At 56.5% G+C, this 17,058-nt stretch overlaps 8 protein-coding genes across 8 annotated transcripts; 5 read left to right on the top strand and 3 right to left on the bottom strand.

The window, feature by feature from the left end:
• Window positions 1-2,732: 2,732 nt before the first annotated feature.
• On the top strand, window positions 2,733-3,868 carry CDEST_10465 (Putative HotDog domain superfamily protein; the record flags this gene model as incomplete). Its single annotated transcript, XM_062926623.1, has 4 exons — window positions 2,733-3,062; window positions 3,152-3,160; window positions 3,286-3,468; window positions 3,566-3,868. 4 exons carry the CDS (start codon window positions 2,733-2,735, stop codon window positions 3,866-3,868), a joined length of 825 nt encoding a protein of 274 aa, XP_062782674.1.
• A 300-nt stretch (window positions 3,869-4,168) lies between these two features.
• On the top strand, window positions 4,169-5,621 carry CDEST_10464 (Putative protein Hri1). Its single transcript, XM_062926622.1, has 2 exons — window positions 4,169-4,436; window positions 4,570-5,621. Exons 1-2 carry the CDS (start codon window positions 4,289-4,291, stop codon window positions 5,136-5,138), a joined length of 717 nt encoding a protein of 238 aa, XP_062782673.1. The 5' UTR covers window positions 4,169-4,288; the 3' UTR covers window positions 5,139-5,621.
• A 42-nt stretch (window positions 5,622-5,663) lies between these two features.
• CDEST_10463 (Putative 2EXR domain-containing protein) lies at window positions 5,664-6,614 on the top strand (the record flags this gene model as incomplete). Its single annotated transcript, XM_062926621.1, has 1 exon — window positions 5,664-6,614. One exon carries the CDS (start codon window positions 5,664-5,666, stop codon window positions 6,612-6,614), a length of 951 nt encoding a protein of 316 aa, XP_062782672.1.
• Window positions 6,615-7,346: 732 nt separating this feature from the next.
• Window positions 7,347-10,715, bottom strand: CDEST_10462 (Putative major facilitator superfamily, MFS transporter superfamily). Its single transcript, XM_062926620.1, has 6 exons — window positions 9,788-10,715; window positions 9,592-9,728; window positions 9,468-9,535; window positions 9,254-9,357; window positions 9,011-9,183; window positions 7,347-8,944 (listed from the first exon to the last, which is right to left on the bottom strand). Exons 1-6 carry the CDS (start codon window positions 9,995-9,997, stop codon window positions 8,146-8,148), a joined length of 1,491 nt encoding a protein of 496 aa, XP_062782671.1. The 5' UTR covers window positions 9,998-10,715; the 3' UTR covers window positions 7,347-8,145.
• A 152-nt stretch (window positions 10,716-10,867) lies between these two features.
• CDEST_10461 (uncharacterized protein) lies at window positions 10,868-11,506 on the top strand (the record flags this gene model as incomplete). The annotated part of the gene is made up of 2 exons (XM_062926619.1): window positions 10,868-11,059; window positions 11,127-11,506. The coding sequence occupies 2 exons, from the start codon at window positions 10,868-10,870 to the stop codon at window positions 11,265-11,267; spliced, it is 333 nt and encodes a 110-aa protein (XP_062782670.1). The 3' UTR covers window positions 11,268-11,506.
• A 1-nt stretch (window position 11,507) lies between these two features.
• On the bottom strand, window positions 11,508-12,745 carry CDEST_10460 (uncharacterized protein). Its single transcript, XM_062926618.1, has one exon. It carries the CDS (start codon window positions 12,297-12,299, stop codon window positions 12,024-12,026), a length of 276 nt encoding a protein of 91 aa, XP_062782669.1. The 5' UTR covers window positions 12,300-12,745; the 3' UTR covers window positions 11,508-12,023.
• A 980-nt stretch (window positions 12,746-13,725) lies between these two features.
• Window positions 13,726-14,134, bottom strand: CDEST_10459 (uncharacterized protein; the record flags this gene model as incomplete). Its single annotated transcript, XM_062926617.1, has 1 exon — window positions 13,726-14,134. One exon carries the CDS (start codon window positions 14,132-14,134, stop codon window positions 13,760-13,762), a length of 375 nt encoding a protein of 124 aa, XP_062782668.1. The 3' UTR covers window positions 13,726-13,759.
• Window positions 14,135-14,578: 444 nt separating this feature from the next.
• Window positions 14,579-16,507, top strand: CDEST_10458 (uncharacterized protein). The gene has a single exon (XM_062926616.1). The coding sequence runs from the start codon at window positions 15,048-15,050 to the stop codon at window positions 16,470-16,472; it is 1,425 nt and encodes a 474-aa protein (XP_062782667.1). The 5' UTR covers window positions 14,579-15,047; the 3' UTR covers window positions 16,473-16,507.
• The last annotated feature ends 551 nt before the right edge of the window (window positions 16,508-17,058 follow it).

The raw sequence follows: 17,058 nt of genomic DNA, 5'->3' as shown, positions 1-17,058 counted from the left end.
TCCCTGCCTGATTTGACTTACACCGAGTTTCGCCCCTCGTCCCCATCGCGATCGCGTCATGCGACCGGCGGAAACCAGTGCATCGCCTCTCACACGTGCCCACGACCGCACCCTTTTGTAGCGTCTTCTCTCGCGTCTCGTGCAATCTTGCGATCACTTTCTCCATTGACGGCCAGTTTTCGTGAGCAATTTGAGGTCAATCTCGTGCCATCAGGGTACATTGCAGTTGTTATGACGAGAATCGTGATAGAAGCTATTCACATTTGGCTGGCCTCGTCCCTGAACCGCGACTATCGCCACCTCCACTGGTCTGATGTCCCTATAAACACATTTAAAATGACCATCTAACCTCGTGCTCTATTTTTCTCGCTTTTTTTCGATCATCAGAGTCGCCGTTTGCTTCAGTGCTGCAACCTTGAGCATGACGCATGGATGCCCGAGGTGGAGGAGACGTGTGTGCGTCACCACCTCGCAACTCGCCTCGACCAACACGTCGCCAGCGCCTCGCGACGAACTTCGAAACGACGAGACTGTGACCAGTCATCATTACGATGCTGAACTAACTAAGATCAGAAGCGGATCCGAACACGACAGCCAGACATTCACTCATAAACCAGCATCCTGTGAACCGTGACAACCAGAAATAGGGGAAGGCTGTATGTCACGTGGTGCCAGTCTCCTATACGCACAGCAACTCTATGACGGAGAACCCGTTGAGCGCCGCATCTGACGATCAAGTGTTGAACGAGTCCGATAAGAGCCATCTTTGGGGGATTGTGATCATGAGATAGTGTCGCGTTTGTCTTTCCAGAGTTTCTGTGTCTAAACAAACACGATGCGTCTCCAAGGCAGATCAGGCCGGTGAGCCCGGCGAGCCCCGATGAAAGGCCGCTTGTGTGCGATGCCGCGGGCAGCTTGGCTACACGGGGAAGTTCAAGTTCCCCATTGTTGTGTATTGCACTATACCATCAGACAGAGAAACAGGGCAAAAGGGATTCTAGGACAAATGTTGCCGTTGCGTTGCGTCGAGCAGCCCAGTTGAGGCCGTGATTGTTGTGACTCGCCGACGCGTGTCTGCATCCGCAGCCACCGCCCAAGTGACTACAACCTCGCGCAGCCTGCAATTTGCAGGCCGTACAAACTGGATGCGGGCGGTAGCTGAAGAGATGGAAGAAGAAGAAAAAAACGACCAGAATGCCGTGGTATTCTTACACAGACAGCATGCGGTGCCGGCTCCGGCCCTGACGGCGACGGCGGCGGCAGCCGTAGAGAGCATCGAGGCGTGACGCGTGCAGATTGTTGGGGACCAGCGTCTGCGTCGCGGCTGCCGTCAGCAGGTGCAGTTGTGTCGTTCACCAAGAGTGGAGACATTCCCTGATCTGGAAGGTGGGGCGACGAGATGGGAAAAGGGTGGAAGAAGCTATGACCACCGCTCTCCCGTTGCAGCTCGGAGCTCCCGCCTGGTCCTGCGTCAGCGTCGGTCGGGGGTTCTCGGTCTCCACCGACAAGTCCCACCGTTTGGCTTTGTTTTTCGTTTCTTTTTTTTTTTCCTTCTATTTTTTTTCTTCTAAAATCCTTGGTTGGAGAACATCGGCAATGTGACCACCCAGTCGGGCGGGTGTGGCGCAGTTAGCAGTTTCGATTTTTCAATTCTGAGCGCATGAGGCTGATCCACGCCCGTGGTTCTTCGTTGTAATGCCTAACTAAGTAAAGTAACAAAAAAGACTCAAATTGAGAGGTCTTCAATTTGAGGAAGTAGGAATGTTCCTTGATTGATCTTGCTGTCAAGTTGCAGGAAAGTCGCTGAGGGAAACGCAAGGGGGGGGATCTTAGTTGGACGCCACTATCGCCACATGTCTGCGCACCGCCTCACGCGCGAACTCAAACCCATTCCCCCTCACCCCGCTTGGCAGAGTCGCGACAACTGGGGCAGAGTCGTACCAACTCAGACTCAATTGCAAAAGCATTCTGTAGCAGTTGGACGTATGTGCTATTTATCAATGACTCGTCGAGATAACCAAAGCGAAGAACACAAAAAAAGAAGTTCTCCCCTTCCAGAATCGAACTAGAGACCTTTCGATGACAATGTAACCATTACAGTCGAACGTGATGAACCAACTACACCAAGGGGAGTTCAAGGCTAAGCCTTGCTCGGTGTGACAGCTTGGATGAATTGCGGAACTATGTATTGAATGCCGAAAGATCGCCGAGGTTCGTCTGTTTGTCGTGGAGTAATCCGCTCAGCCGTTGACAACCCACCAACACAGTTCCATGGCCGGGCAACTTAGTACCATGCTCCCAGAAATCCGAAACACTTAAAAACATGCAGGGGAAAACTAAAGGCAATTGCTGGTCACGGCGACAGAAGAGAGCAGCTCAACCACGAGCCCGAGCCGGGAGGGACCCCATGTCCTGTCATTCACCAGAAGGGTGATGGTCCAAGCGAGAAGGACGCCAACTACCGGACCGATCCAGTGGTAACAATGCAGGATGGAATTGGATTGGGGGCGGGACCACTTATCAACCTCGCTCACTTTCCGACCCGATTCCTCAAATCTCATAGGCGGCAGCCGACAGAAGCCGGGTTTCCTCACTTATCGGCCCTTGTCAAATTCTTCACGCTTGGCTTCCCGAGGACATATTTCCTACTACTTTCTCCCTTTTGTTTTTTGTTTTCTCTTTACACTATTGCGCTCGAGAATAAAGCTCAAAATACCCCCCCTCGAGTCACAATGCGCAGTTCAATCGCCCTCGGCGCCTGTCTGGCCCGTCTCCCAGCCCATATCCCCCGGCGCGCCTTTGCGACCTCGGCGCGGTGTCCCGCGGCCGCCAACGGGAACAGCAACGGCGCGGCGCTGAACCCGCGATGGCTCTCCGAGCTGCAGGCCCGCATCAAGAGGTGCGGCAGCCTCGGGCTCCAGGGCCAGCAGAAGGATGACCTGAAGGCGCTGCAGGAGGCCGTCGACGGGCAGTGGCTCGAACTGCTGGCCGGGCGGGAGGGCTTCCTTACGGGCTCCGGGTGGAGGGGATTAGATAGACATACCGTGACCTGGGGAGATCAGGTTCGTGCGCCCCGCGTGTTTTGAAAAGCTGGGATGAGACGGGATGAGAGTGAGAGTATCGCTGACTTGGCCTCGGGGGGGATTTACAGGATGCAATGGTGAGTTGACTGTGCGTGCGTGCGTGCGTGCGTGTTTGTGTGCGTATGTGCGTGATCGAGAGAGGCCACTAACACGACGCGCAGGGTATGATTCACACCCCAACTCGGGCGAGTGCGGACAGCAGCTCACAGGCGCAGGTCACGTAAACAATGTCGTTTACAACAAGTACGCCGAGTCGGCGCGGTTCAACTGGCTGCGCAACTTCGCCACCACCATCGACCCGACACACAGGGACGCGTGGGAGGCCTTCATGTCGCCGCGTGACGTCGGGCTCATCATGAGGAGCATGAAAACGGACTACAAGTTTGTAAGTTTGCATGCGCCCCCGTGGCGTGCCACGGATACGGCACGGAGGCCGGTCCGGTGCAACTCCGCCTGCTGCAACGGACACTGACAGATCTTAGCCGATGGCCTACCCGGACCACGTCACGGTCCTGCACAAGATCGTTTCGGAGCCGACGTACGAGTCCGACTACATCCTGCTCGAGGCTCTCCTCGTGTCTGACGTGCACCGCCGCCCCGCGGCGCGCTGCTTCGAGGACATCGTCGTGTACGACTACAAGGCTGCCAAGAGGACGCCGCTGAAGCCCTTCATGGTCGACCGGCTCCGGGAGACGTACGAGGCGCAGGAGCGGAGCAGGGTCGAGGTCGAGAGCAAGGTGCAGAGGCTCCTCGAGGTCGTCGAGAAGCTGGAAAAGGCGGCGTGAGAGTGATTTTGTTTCGGAGGTACATACTGGTGATGGAATGGAAGGGTGAAATGCGACATTAGACGGGGTTGCACATAGACTTAGACTTACACTATAGATCTCACGCGGAGAAACTCACACAAACACACATAGAATAATAGACGCGGTCGGCCGCTGTTGTTGCACACGTACGATGATGGGCTGGGTCAAGTCCGCGGATACAATTATATGGGCGGCGTGAGGCTTTTGGTCGGCTGAAAGTGGAGATTTTATGCCGATGTCGACCTCCCCATTCTTCAACACTCATTCATCTATCACTCACTCATCTCATCTCTCCTCTCATCATCCCCCTCCCCCCCTCACCTCATCAAACCTTGTGCCAAACAAACAACTCATCCAAACTCACTCATACACTTCTATCTACCACGGTACTCATTTACCATGGGTAGCATCTCATTCCGCGAGCACATTCGCTGGATCCCCGACGACGCGAGCGAGCCGACGTCCACTATAGTGCTCACATCCCCGCAGCGCCGCTTCGTCGACCTCCGCATCCTCAAGTCGGCGCCGACGGCGGACGCTGCGCAAAGTGAGTTCCCCTCGACCACTAGTCCGCCGCTCCTTCACGTGCCACGTCATTCACCCCCCCCCCCCCCCCTTCCAGAGGACAGACAATGCATGATTTGAGCCGAACCCCCGCGAAACTGACACCCCGTCGACAGCGACGCACGCCGCCGGGCGCCTGGAATGGGGCATCGCGGGGACCTCGTCGTCAACCCTGCGCGACGACGGCGCCGGCGGGCAGGTGCGACACTCGCGCTGGGAGCATTGGATTGACTCGCGCACGACGGATCCCGAGAACGCCGCCGACGAGGGCGACATGTACGAGCAGGCCGATGGGCTGACGCTCGAGAAGGGCCGGATGGTGAACCCAGCCACCGGGGAAGAGACGGACTACGAGGAGCTCTGGCGGGACGTCGAGCCCGCTGCCGTCGTCGGCGGTGGGGGGGAGGCGGTCGAGTGTATCGTCCTCCGGTTCGAGGACGAGCAGGCCGGGGCAAGGGGGTCGGTCGTCTGGCTCGGGCGGTTCTGTCAGGGCATCTCGCGGGTCGGGGAGGACGTCACGGCCGAGAGGTGGGAGTGGAGGGACGACGTGGGGTGGAGGAGGACGGTGAGAATCGGGGAGAGAGGGCTTCCGTGCGAGGCTCTTCTGAAGACGGGCGCGCCGCTGACCGTGGGCGCCCACGTCGTGCACGAGGATCTGGTGTGGGATGTGCTTGAGAGCTGCTGATGGCTGATGAAGTCATGAACACGGTCAGCATCGTGGCTTCGAAGGCGGATAGACAAGTTTTTCTTGTCCAGGCTTTTAAGACACAGCATGGGCGGAAGCAAAAGGGACCATTAAGCTTCTCGGCCAGCATCATACTGTTAGCCAACCAGCGGGATCATGTACTGGGAGGGTTCTTCCGGCTCCGTCAAGGTGACTGCTCTTGGCTGATGTTTAACACGTTAGAGTTGAGGGTATCCTCGGATGACAGTCTGCGGTCAAATACTGATGCGCAAACTCGGGCAGATGCAGTGAATAAAGTCACAGTAGGTAGTCGACCTTTCTCCGGGGCCACCGATCAGGACTATATATTGTGTAGCAAATTTTCTCGTGTTTTGTTGTCACTTTTAAAGAGGACACAAGCACAAACACACACACTTCACAGCCAAACAGGTCATTAACGGAACCGCTCTCAACTCTCGTTGACTCCCACCTACTGGGACACCCATCAACTCTTATTAAATCTACCCCCAATACCAGCCATCCATCATGGCCACAACTTTCCATCAGTTCTCGTCGCTCCCTCCCGAAATTCGCATCCTTATCTGGGAATGCGCCCTCCGACCCTCCCACCCGGGCGTCCACTTCTTCTCGCTGGAAACGAAGGCCATCGTCACAGAGTCTGTCGGCCGCCGCAGGCCTTCAGTGGTGCCCAGGGACACAAGATACATCCTGGCGCCCCCAGCCTTCACCACGGGCCCGCGGCGCATGTGGCAGGACGGGAACCCTTCGACCTACCTCGTCGACGCCGGCCTGTGGTCCGCGCAGAGGGAGTCGAGACACGTGGTCCAGAAGCACCTGAACCAGCTCCTCAAGCCTCACAGCCCAGGCGATGCCCGCGACGCGACAGGTCCCGATCAACAACAACCCGGTGGGACGCTCAGAATGCTCCCGCATCAGGACTTGATCTGCATTCAGGTCGGAGCCCGCCAGAACGTCATGACGGACAAGGCACTGTCCGACCTCCGTACCATGCTACAGCGCCCCAGTCCGACGGCGAAGTTCTCAACGACCGTCCACATCGCGTTCGAATACGATGATAGCTGGGCCATCAGCGGCGAGGGCCGCCTCAGCCTCTTGCGGTCGGAGGCTGGTCCCAAGAGCTGCTTCTTGCACCTGCTCAACTCGATCTACCTTGGTAAGCTTTCAGCGGAGCTGTACCTCATTGACTACCGGCTCAAGCTCAAGCCAGGCGTGTTGGCGCCCTGTCTCTTCCGCGCCGATGGGTACGAGTTCCGGGGTGTCGACAGGTCGCGCGTCGAGGGCGGCGATGGGGCGTCGAGCATCTGGGGGTTCGTGAGGGCCCTGAACCAAATCGCGGCTCTCTGGTGGATGTCTACCTACATGTTGCCGTGGGGGTCCGAGCTCGATGAAGATACGCAGCCTTGGAACTACTTCCATCGCCATCATGCGAGCGTGCTCGTATGCCAGAAGGAGTGAGGTTACTGGCGGAGATGAGTGAAAAGAAAGGGGTTGGTGGGGTTGGGCGTTCATGCGTGGTGAGAAACTTGGGACATCTTCCACGTCCCAGAGGGCAATGACGGAAACCAAGTATCATTTTATCGTAGAAGTGTAGACGTAGAAGTGTAGAGCTATTCAAAAGAGTTCGCACCACCTACCCACTTGCTGACTTTGAAGGTGTGTGAGCCAGCGTGATGTGTAGATGATCAAACTCTTTAGCAGGCACAGTCTGGGCGTCGTCTCACGGCCCACGTATTCCACTCAACACCCAGATGGTGCTCCTAAACCGGCAGGGTTTGTTTCTATTAGACCGCAGCTACCTTCCAAACGTTGAGCTAGCGAGGAGTGATGTGGATGCGGCTGGCAAGATGAACAAGGCTTCTCTATTCAACCATATTCACTCGCACACACTGGGGTGTGACTGAAGTCCGTCTCTGCTCATGACCGCCGAGTCCGAGTTGAGGTGGAAGGTCGAATGATGACCACTGCAGAGCCAGGCATATCGTTCAGTCGCGATCATGATTTTCATGTGGCATTGTCCTTGGATTTCCCCTCTATCACACTCTTATGAAAAAGGCTGTAAGTCGAGCTGTAACTTATCGGTGGCTAGTCTTGCATTTCAACTGATGGGCTACTCGGCTCCTGGCTAGAAAACTTTACATCACAATGAGAGTGCTGATAGACAGGACTTATGTATTTACAAACCCTGCTTCAAGTCCTCGTTAATGCAAAGCCTGATTCGAGACCGAGGCCACAGTTGTCGAAGAGAAGTCTAAACATAAACGTCAGGCGGATTCCCGAGCTGGTCCATTGATTTATCGCTTTCTGTGACGTGAAATAGTGAGAGGACTTGAATTTCAACTCATAGTTCGAGGCTAGAGCTGACTCCAGTTTGATACAGGCAGACAAACCCGATGCTTTGGTTTGATGGGACGGCAAGAGACGTCCAGAGCGGCAACGTTTGTTTACTGAGATGAAAAGTAGCTAATTCATCGATTTTTTTCCGTTCGCAGAATATGAAACAGCTTCGAAAAACCAGACTAAGCCTTCTGATGGTTATGTTCAGTCGTTCTGCCTTCGAGCTACACGTAGCTATACCACGCCGTGAAAGCCCAACTGCCGTCCATCTAGCAACACTGACGGATCTTTTATGTTCGATGAACATCAGAAAGATTCAAGATACCGATCTGGTGGCGACTGCTTTACTGACAGCAGCAAAGAGGTTTTGTGGTTCGCGATTGTGGATTGTCTCGTGGAACCAAGTTGGGAGGTTTTATATACTGCCAAAAGTGCTGCCATGCTCAAAGGAGTTCGCTCAAGAGCAGATTCGCTCGTTCAAATTGCCATACTTGGCAGATGTTTAAGAAGCGTACCCAGAGGACAACAGTGCACATGTTTCCTTTGGTCAAGTATGAGAGCTGTGACAAGAAAATCCAAAGGCCGCTCCTCTCCTCATGGTCCTTCTATGGAGCCAAGAGCCCGATTGGCAAACAACGGACGCCATAAGAGATTAATACACATAAAAGTTCGTTTCCTCTGGGTGCTGCTCTCTCGTCTTCTTGTTCTTCCGCTGCAGGGAAATCCGCAACCACCAAGCAATCACAATCACCCCTACCGAGAAGGCAATGCTGGCGATCCACGCCGTCAGATAACGCGGCGAGCCCGAGCTGGGCCAGAGGTATGGCGTGTAGATGCTGGCGATGCTGCCCAGGGTGTTGCACATGGCGATGGAGACGGCCTTCTTCTCATCCGTCTGGCCGAGGGTGCTGGAGGCCCAGCCGAGGATCAGGTTGTTGATCCCAAACGTGGCGCCCACGAAGAAGACGATGCCGACCAGGCGCGCCGCGATGTTGAGCGTGGCCACGGCGACGACGAAGCCGCCGATGACGATGGACTTTAGGACGGTGATGTGCCACGTCCGCTCGTTGTAGCGGCCGGACGTCCAGGAGACCAGGATGCCGACCGCCGCGGCGAGGATGTACGGCGGGCACGTCAGCGCCAGGGTGACGGTCGTGCTGTAGCCCAGGGTCTGCATGACGGTCGGGAGGAAGTTCTGGAAGCCGTTGGCCGCGAGGTGGAGGTGGTACATGAGGCAGAAGGCCCAGGTGCGCCAGTCGACGCACGCGTCGCGCAGGCCGGTCCACACGCTCGTCCCTTCGCGGCGGCCGGTGGTGTCGATGTAAATGCGGTTGTGGGCGAGCTGCCTCTGCTCGGGCGTCAGCCAGCGTGTCGTGAGCGGGTGGTCCGGGAGGAGGAACAGCGCGGCGACGGCGACGCCGATGGACACGGCGCCTTGGATGATGAACAGCCTAGAGATTGGGGGTTTCAGCCGCGAGATTCTTGGTTGATGTACAAAGAGCAAGGCTTTTTCTTACCACTGCCAGCCCGCGAGGCCCATAGACCCGTCAAGCCCGGCGAAGATGCCTGCCGCGATGAGCCCCGAGAACGAGCTTGCCAGCATGTTCCCCGTATAAAATAGGGACATCCGCGTCGCGACCTCTTTTCTGGTGTAGAACATGCTGATGATGTAGAGCGCTCCGGGGTAGAACTGGAGTGGTTCGAGTGTGAGTAACTGTAGCACTAGAGAGCTTTCCATCCTCATCAAAAGGGAAACGTACAGGAGCTTCGGTGATACCCAAGAAGAAGCGGCAGGCAATCATTCCGCTGTAGCTATTGACCTTGAACGTCAAGAGACTGACCACCGACCAAGCCATACAGAACCCTGAGAAGAATGAGATATCAGCAAAGGCAAGTGGTGACCTCCAAGCCCCCCCAGAACAAGGATCTCGGGGGACGTGGATAAAATGCGTTGAAAGAGACAAGAAACCTTACCAGCCATGTACCAGGACGGCCGCACCCTGCTGAGAATCATGTTGGATGGGATCTGACCACAGATATACCTGCGTGACAACATTAGGCACGTCAAGCCTTGGTCACGACGGGCAGGCAGACTCACCCTACAAACAAAATGGACACACATGTGTTGTACTGGGTCCCGACCAAGCCAAGGTCCTTCTCTAGGCCGTTCAGCCTGGCGTTAATGATGGCGTTTCGGTCCAGAAAGTTGAACAGGTACATCAGCCACAGGATGGGCTGGCGTTCGTTAGCATCGAGTCGCGTGCAGCGTCTCCATAACCCGCTTGGTCACTCACGATGATGTAGGCGTCGAGCTTCTTCACGAGTGCAATCTCCTTTGGGTCCGTCTTGGCGTGTGCTCCGAACTCGTCCACCTTGTCCATCTTGGGGATCTTCTGGAAGTCTGCGTCGTCGTTCGCGGTGTCGACACGGTTGATCGAGTTCGCCTCTCCTCCCACGACCCCGGCCGACACATTGCCGTCGTCGAGAGGTTTGTTGGTGGCCATTGTGCAGTCTACAGGATCTGAACAGGGAAGCAGGAGACGTCACTCGCTGGAGAGACAATGAAGCATGGATGAGGCAAAGGGCCGGAGCAGAGAGTCGTCAGTTGAACTACCTTCATGGTGCTAGTTACTTATGTACACATCCCAAGAAGCCATCCATGACTTCCACGGCTTCCCCAGATTACCCCTCAATGAGTCTGCGAGGCAGCGATACTCAAGCCCTTGGCGTCCATCTGGGGAGTTGAAGCGGAGTCGAGAAGCAGGGCCAGTGTTGGGGGGTGAATACGTTGAAGAACCAGTCGTTTCTGTTGCATCAGCAAGGGGGTTGACAACCCAGTTCGGAAAAGATGTCTTGGTATGCTCTTTTCCGTCGGTGTTCTCTCCGACAAGGCGACGCACCTCGATCTGCAGCTACTCGACGCTCGAGAGTGCCAGGATCTTTCGGGCATTATAGAACCGAATGGGTGATCGTGGTAGGTGTCGCCGAGTTTTGACGATCGACGACAGTGACAAATCCAGCCGAACGGCTCGGGGGGGTTGTTGCAACTGGCTCAACAGCAGTAACACAGAATAACTCCAGTAAGATCGGTGAGAACCAGAAGACTCTCACATCCTTCGCGAAGTGGCCGCGGTGCAAAAGGCGCAAGATACACGGGAAGACACGAGCCAGATTTTGACGTGATAGCCGGCACAAGAAGACGTCCAGTTCCGGGGAGTGTCGCTTCGCTTCGCAAGCTGCAAGATGCAAGATGCAAGCTGCGGGTTCCACTGGGGGTAGTGCACCGAGGATGACGCGGGGGCGGAGTTGTGCGGAGTCCAAGTAGGCGAAAGTTGTGATGTGTGCCGAGGTCTATCACCACTTCCGACCTCGTTATGGCGCCTCGCTCCCTTGGACACAGACACGAATGTATGTTACCTTTGGGGGCTTGGGCAAGAGAAAAGCCGTTATCAATACACACCGCCGTGCTTGCTTTTCAGCTTGTCCTCCTGGGTCGACATGATCCTTTTGGATTTACGTCGAACCCAGCGCGCAAAAGCTTTGAGGTCGAAAGTCCTTTTACATGGGTGAGAGACGATCGAGATAGGAGGAGGTTCGCAGCAACGAAAGAAATTCTGACTAATCGCCCAAAAGTCGGTAAAGAACCGTGATGTAGGGGGCAAGCGTAGGCTCGGTGTGAGTTGTGAGGTCACCGTGATACGATGCGACTCGAGAGACTGGGACGATGCGAAAAACCACCTGTGCAGGGTGCATCTGGACATGAATATGCCATGAGAGGAGCGATCCAGGCGGGGTTAAGAGAAGGAGGGAGAGAAGGAGAATAGAGAAAATGTCTTCCAACTTGATAGACACAGGTATCGGTTTCCGTATGAGCTTGGAGACTTCCAAGCAATTTGGAGCATTACCAATGGATGATGGACCCGATCGCTTGAGAGTTGCCATTGCAGTAGTGTCCTTTTCGGTTACACAAGGGCCATACAATCATCGAAACACGAATACAGTGCCGTCTTCTCTTACGACGATATGGAGTTGGTGATGGAGGCGAACGCACAAGTCATTGAGAATCCTCACCTTTCCCAGCTTAGAATGAGGGGAAAGACGGAACGCGTTGCGTGTCCAAGTCCGAGGCGCAATTCTAGGCTCAAGTAGGGCGGGCCCAGAGGGACACGGCGGGAATGAAGACAGACATACTCTTCGAGACAGCTCATCATCGGTACTGGACACATGTCCCAAGAGTTGAAGTTCGTGATGTCGGGGAACTTGGCAGCGGATGAAGAGAAGAAAAAGGGCAAAAGCCACGCATGACATACACAGCTGCAGAAACCTAAAGCTTGAATTAGATTCCACAATCCCAACCGCACGGCAGCAAGCCTGGCCAAAATGGCACAGACCGGGTGGGTAGGTGACAAGCTGAGCTAGCCAGGCCGATGGCTTTTACGCACGCGTTTCCCTCTTCTTCTTCCTTTCTCCCCCTTTTTTTTTTTCTTGTTCTTTTTCGAACACTCTCTCTTGGTTGGGTGCGTGTGTGGCTCAACTGGATTGTTCACCGGCCGCCAACCGCCGACCGACCGGTGGACGCTGTGTCTCTGGGCAATTTCCGGGCCATCCTGGGTACAACGTCCGAGAGTCCCGGCCCATGGGTTCGATTATGCGAGTTGCAAGTGGCCCGTTTGCGTGTAATCGGACTGAGTTGAGTGAATTCTTGTCTGGCTGGAGGGAGACCAGATCACGGCAAGTCGGGCCACGGCCAGCTTTCGAGATTACGAAATGACTCGCTATCGAGCGATCGACGGGTTCTGCAGACATGCAGCTCGTATTGCCGTCGTTTCGAGCTCCTGTTCTTTGCAGGTGGTGTGCGTGTCTCTGGTGTGTGTGTGTGTGTGTGTGCGTGTCTGGGCGAAAACATGTCAGTCGCCGATCGCATAACGGCGGCCTATCGGGCACCCAAGAGAGGAAGAGAGAAAAAAAATAGAAAGAAAACAATAAGAGACGAGTAGAAGCACGGCCATGATTTGTTTTCTGTTTCTCTCTGTTGGTTCTCGAGGCGCCCGCGGGCTTGTCAATCTCGCGCGGCGGCGGTGGACAGCCACCAAACGTGCGCGCCGCATACCGAGCGGTTCATCAGGACTATTCTAGCTCCGAGGAAAGGCCTTCAACCCGGCGGCGCTAGTGGGGTGATGAATGACAATTCCAGGGAATCCTGCTCAGTAGATAGGGGAAGAGGAGGGGGTTCCGAGTAAGGTACTGAAGAGTCCTAGATGAGGGGCTGGGTGACCTGCGCCACGGCCGGCGTGGATGGCATTGTTTATCGGCCGGATCAGGGGGAGAAGACCTGGTCAAGGGTGTCTTGTCTTGGACCAGCTTGCCCATCTATCGATGGACATGCGGACTGTCCATGCTCGTATCTCATGCTCGAGAGACTGACCCCGAGCATGCGCTCATCACCATCGAGGCCTCCCTCGCGTGGGAACGTGTCGCAGCTTGACGATGATTTCTTCTTCGCACGCAGGCCATCGGGCATGGTTGTTACTCAGCCATCGTATGTTATCCACTAATTCACGGCGTCCTACCTATCTTCTCTCTATCCGCGGACCGAAACGAAGGAGATAGAGAAAAAAAAAAGAAGGGGGGGTGGCAGTTGACGGGGAGACTCGGTCACAAGATCCCTCCCCCCCGCGGGAAGAGTAGCCGTCCGCTTTTCTTCATGTTTGCCCACCGTATGGCCAATGGAGTTCCGCCGCGAGCGGGATTTGTGTTCCCGGCGTGCCGTGCTTCTTCTCAAGTTTCCTGTCCTCGGGGTTTTCACCCGAACCCTTAAAGGGGGAGGTCGAGGGTCCAAGGGTCTGCCCAGAGGACGGCTCACGACAAGACGGGCCAAACCATGGCGAGGGCGCCCGGCCACCGCTGGTTCATCACTTGACATTTTTTTTAGGTGTGTTGTTGCCTGTGACCAGTTAATGGGGTATGCTGCTGCCAGCGAAGCAGGTCATTCATTCGGCTGAAAGGCCCAGGGGCCCAAGGAAAAGGCGGCGCGCATCATCCCACCAAAGCAGGCAACTCCCGCATGGCGGGGAAGACCCTGTCGCCTGTCCGCAGTGGTCGACTATGGGGATTTGGGGCTGTTGTTCCCGTAGAATTTGCACTGATCTGCGGCTTTGCTGTCAGCCAGGCCAGGCCTCCCTGTTGACATTGTTGCTGTCGGCGGCGCGTCTGTCCGTTTTTTGCATGTCATTGGGATTCTCGACTCGGGTGCTGTCCGGCCTAGGTTAAGTAAACATTGGCATTTCTGCCCTCTTTCTGCGAAGAGTAAACCGTATTCTGCGCTGTCTTGGGGCCAGACGCGGTTTATTGCGTAATTCGTAATTCCTCGACGCCCCTCCCGTCCACTGTTTCTTGGTCATGCTACACGACTTGGTCCCCGTCGGATTCCTCTTTGACACTAGCACCCCATCGGCTTCCTCTCCCAGTTTCCGACGGTGGATCCAGACATAGATATAGAGAGCTAGAGAGAGAGAGAGCAAGAGAGATAAATGATCAGAGACGGCGGAGACGGAGCACACGGAGTTCAGCAAGAGACCGGAGAGAGGGGGGAGCATGGGTTCTCCAAATCCATCCATGATCCACGCCACGCAAAAGCCCATTTCCAGTTCACCTTGCAGAAAAGGGAAGAGAAAGAAGAAAAAAAACCAACAGTCGGCAGCGCCACCTCTCCTCTATTGGGCAGAGACAGAGAGACGCTACTACGAGTGGCTTTTCTCTTAGCACCCCGTCGGCTGGGACGCTAAACAGCGATGCCACGCCCGATTCCGCATAGTCTGGTTAATCCCACCGTTGGATGTTTGTGGGTGTATAAGCAAAATAAATTTCTTGCATGGTCATGGACTCAATCAAGGTCACCGGCCAAGGGAGACGGACGGCAGAAAACAGACAGGCAGACCAGATAGCAGCATCGACGGATCTGTCATCCAAGTCCGTACCCATGATCCATGATCCATCGATCCAATCTGATGCCATTCTTCCCGCAACCCTCCACGTTCAGCCAGCCCTCGTTTCCCCCGTTTCTCGTACTCAACCTGACCTAACCCGACCTGACCAGACCGGACCTGGTAGACTGACTAACCAAACTTCTTCTCTGTCACCTACCGTGGACCTTCTCTACTCATCCCCCTCGCGCATCCATTACACACACACACACGTTCGTTATCTGCTTGTCCCTGCGACTGTACGAGCCTCGACCCATTCCACCGTGTTTCGCCGCGGTGGCACAGCTCACACATACACACGGTCACTCTCACTGTCACTCTCACACTTACTCTCACTCTCACTCTCACATTCACTCTCAGTCGACTCGGGTTGCATCCCCGAGTCCAATCTACCACCCCCCCCCTCCCTCCCCCTACCCTAACCCCGTCTAGACTTTTAACACCCCTTCCTCTCTCCCTCACAACCTCGACTTTACACTCACACATCACCCGTCACTCATCGACACACCCGTCATCGTAGCAGCTTCGGTCGCCTACGGCTCGTAGGAGCGCGCGACCCGCATCGCCAAACATGCGTCTCGCATCAGCCGGCCTCGCGGCCCTGCTCTGGAGCACCATCAGCTCCGTGACGACAGCCTCCCCCGTCGCCGACAACATCAACGTCAATAACAACAAGCCGATGCCTGTCCTTCGCCCACGACAGACGGGTGGCGGCACCGGAGCCACGCCGACGCCGACGCCGACGACGGCAGCGACGACACCCACGACGGCGACTTCGGCGACGGGAGAAGAGGAGGCCACGACGACCGTCACCATCACGACGACTGTCGGCGGCACCGGAGGCGGCGGCGTGGTGACGGCGACGACGGTCTTCCTGCGCACTATCACGACTACGGTCCTCGTCACCTCGACCAGCTTCGAGACCACGACCGTCACGAGCAACGACGTCGCCACCGCTACCGTCACGAATTACGTTACCTCGACCGTCCTCGCGAGGCGCAGCCTCCAGGTACTTCCCCTCGACGCCCCCGTCCCCGCTGCCGTGCCCGCCGCCGGAATCACACCGGCCGCCGTCGCCTACTATGACGACCTCCTTGTCCGCCGCAAGCACGCCTTCGTCGAGAAGCGCGCCCTCGTCACCGTCGTCGTCACCGTCACCGGCTCCGCCGCCGGCGTATCGACCGTCCTCAACACCCGCACGAGCACCGTCGTCTTCACCACCACCTCCAACACCGCCATCACCTCCACTCTCACCTCGACTCAGTTCAACAACGCCCAGACGACAATCACCGTCGAGTCCACCCTGACCGTCACCTCGACCTCCATCGACACCGCCTCGCCCAGCACCGTCGACACCGGTCCCACCACCGGCAGCCTCGGTACCGCCACCCAGACAGAGGGCGCCCAGAGCACCGGCGGCTCCGGCAGCTCCGGCGATGGATCGGACGGCCTATCCACCGGCGCAAAGGCCGGCATTGGCGCCGCCGTCGGCGTCGTCGGCCTCGCCGCCCTCATCGGAGTGGCGTGGTGGGCCTACAGACGCCACAAGGCGAACCGCCCCAGCCGCTCCGACCTCGACGACATGCGCGCCTACGACCCCAACGGCCCTTCGCCCCTTCACACGCCCGCCGGCATGTCCGAGACGACGGGCGGGTTTGGGGGTGCCGGAGCGGGCACGATGAGACGGCAGCCCGTGCCGAAGCACCAGCTCTCGCCGCCCTCGCAGAGCGTCAGCCCGCTCTCGAACCAGACGGTCTCGCCCGCTAACGACTTTGGCGCCGGGGGAGGGTACGCCAGGCCGCCCGCCGGCGGCGCGCAGGAGCTCGGCGGCACGAGGATCATGCCGGCCGAGATGGGCGGCGGCGAGGTCGTCGAGATGGGCGATTCGCAACCGAGGCCGCAGCAGCCGCTCCAGCACACGCCGGCGCCGGGCATGGCGTATAACTCGGGCCCCGTCCCGGACGTGTACGAGATGCCCTCCGAGAGGTATCGGTGATATCTTGATTCATTTTCATCTATTTCTTTTCCTTTTGTCACAAGGGATGTGTGTGGTGTGAGAGATTGGCACAGAGGAAAGAGGAGCAAAAACTGCATATAAGGGTATCTTGCGGGATATTGTTTCGGGAGAAAGCGTTGCATCGAGCCCAGCTCTTGGAGGGAACGAGAGCGGGCGGTCTGGCCGTCAGGAAAACGACAGAGACATGAAGGGAAAACCCCCCTGACTGACTGGGAAGATATGTAGCCCCTACAAATAGATAATCTTCGTAATGTGTACGAGGTAGAAGCAGCAAGCGAGCCATATGACACCCAACCCCCAACAGTGAGAGAAACCCAGAATCAGCCATCCGGGGCAGATCTGTATGTTTATTATTATATATGTATGCTGAACAAGTTGTTCGGACCCCCACGACATCCCTTTCCCCAAGACTGACGTCAAAACGCCATTTATGCAGGCTTTGTGCGTTGCTAGCTTTCCTGGTGGGAGGGCGTGGCTTGTTGGCAGATGCGGCGTTGCACACGGGCAATTAGAAAGGGGGGGGGGGGGGGGTGGGCTGGATAAGATTCCTGGGATTTTCCACAGT

This window comes from Colletotrichum destructivum, chromosome 6, assembly GCF_034447905.1.
Source record: "Colletotrichum destructivum chromosome 6, complete sequence".
Taxonomy (NCBI): domain Eukaryota; kingdom Fungi; phylum Ascomycota; class Sordariomycetes; order Glomerellales; family Glomerellaceae; genus Colletotrichum; species Colletotrichum destructivum.
Note: the sequence above shows the minus strand (reverse complement) of the source record. Positions and strands in the feature narration are given on the sequence as shown.

What these genes read in the sequence shown, in the direction of transcription:
- CDEST_10460 (XM_062926618.1), bottom strand. Translation starts at nt 12,299, where the DNA reads ATGTCTGCAGAACCCGTCGATCGCTCGATAGCGAGTCATTTCGTAATC.
- CDEST_10464 (XM_062926622.1), top strand. Translation starts at nt 4,289, where the DNA reads ATGGGTAGCATCTCATTCCGCGAGCACATTCGCTGGATCCCCGACGAC. An exon ending in GACGGCGGACGCTGCGCAAA is followed by an intron (nt 4,437 to 4,569) that starts GTGAGTTCCCCT and finishes CCCCGTCGACAG; the next exon opens with CGACGCACGCCGCCGGGCGC.
- CDEST_10458 (XM_062926616.1), top strand. Translation starts at nt 15,048, where the DNA reads ATGCGTCTCGCATCAGCCGGCCTCGCGGCCCTGCTCTGGAGCACCATC.
- CDEST_10462 (XM_062926620.1), bottom strand. Translation starts at nt 9,997, where the DNA reads ATGGCCACCAACAAACCTCTCGACGACGGCAATGTGTCGGCCGGGGTC. An exon ending in GCCGTCCTGGTACATGGCTG is followed by an intron (nt 9,358 to 9,467) that starts GTAAGGTTTCTT and finishes CATTCTTCTCAG; the next exon opens with GGTTCTGTATGGCTTGGTCG. An exon ending in GGCCTCGCGGGCTGGCAGTG is followed by an intron (nt 8,945 to 9,010) that starts GTAAGAAAAAGC and finishes CCCAATCTCTAG; the next exon opens with GCTGTTCATCATCCAAGGCG.